Genomic DNA, 717 nt, shown 5'->3' on the forward strand with positions numbered 1-717 from the left:
GTAAGCTTTTTTAAAATAGATTTTTTTATCAAAAATTTTCAGTGAAATCATAAATACAAGACTTTTTATCATATCAAAATATCCCTTATATAACGACGATAGTTGATGTATTTCAATAATTAGACGGCAGCAAGGCAGTTTAAATCGCCACGGGTTCAAAATATTAAGGCTTAGTTTGCCGCATTAATTACCTGCAAGTTAGTCTTGAAATAACTGATCTCTTGAACATAGCGTAAATTAATTTGATGCGTTTCACTTAAAGCTCGCAGATAATTATTTGTTTTGATTTTTATAAATAAAGATGGCGCATATAGCGGAAGAGATTTTATCTTGTCGATTACTTCTTTATTTTGTATTCACATATTTTTGTTATATTGGTCTGCCCCCGGTATTAACAACTGAGACAGGTTTATATAAAGACACAGATCCTATGGTGCAATTTACAAACGATACAATCAAGAAATATTTAACAGGAAATGATAAAGTTTGGATTGTTGAGTTCTACTCAAGCTGGTGCGGGCATTGTCAAGTTTTTGCACCTACTTGGATTCGTCTAGCATTGCAGTTAAAAAGTACTTTTTTTATTTTTACTAGTAATTAGAAATAGTAATTAAAAAGTTATATATTAAAGAAGCGCAAAGACTCTTGATTTCAATCCGAACAACTGAAGCAATTCATGTTAAGTCTAAATATAAAGCTAAAACAATCTAAAAAATT

At 30.0% G+C, this 717-nt stretch overlaps 1 protein-coding gene across 1 annotated transcript in view; it reads left to right on the forward strand.

The window, feature by feature from the left end:
- Positions 1–234: 234 nt before the first annotated feature.
- Positions 235–717, forward strand: part of LOC100213401 (sulfhydryl oxidase 1) — a 22,637-nt gene continuing 22,154 nt past the window's right edge. Inside the window, exon 1 of the mRNA XM_065790326.1 lies at positions 235–572. Within this exon, the coding sequence (XP_065646398.1) occupies positions 302–572 (271 nt within the window). The 5' untranslated portion in view covers positions 235–301. The remainder of the gene's footprint in view (positions 573–717) is intronic.

The sequence above is a fragment of the Hydra vulgaris genome, chromosome 02 (genome assembly GCF_038396675.1).
Source record: "Hydra vulgaris chromosome 02, alternate assembly HydraT2T_AEP".
NCBI lineage: Eukaryota > Metazoa > Cnidaria > Hydrozoa > Anthoathecata > Hydridae > Hydra > Hydra vulgaris.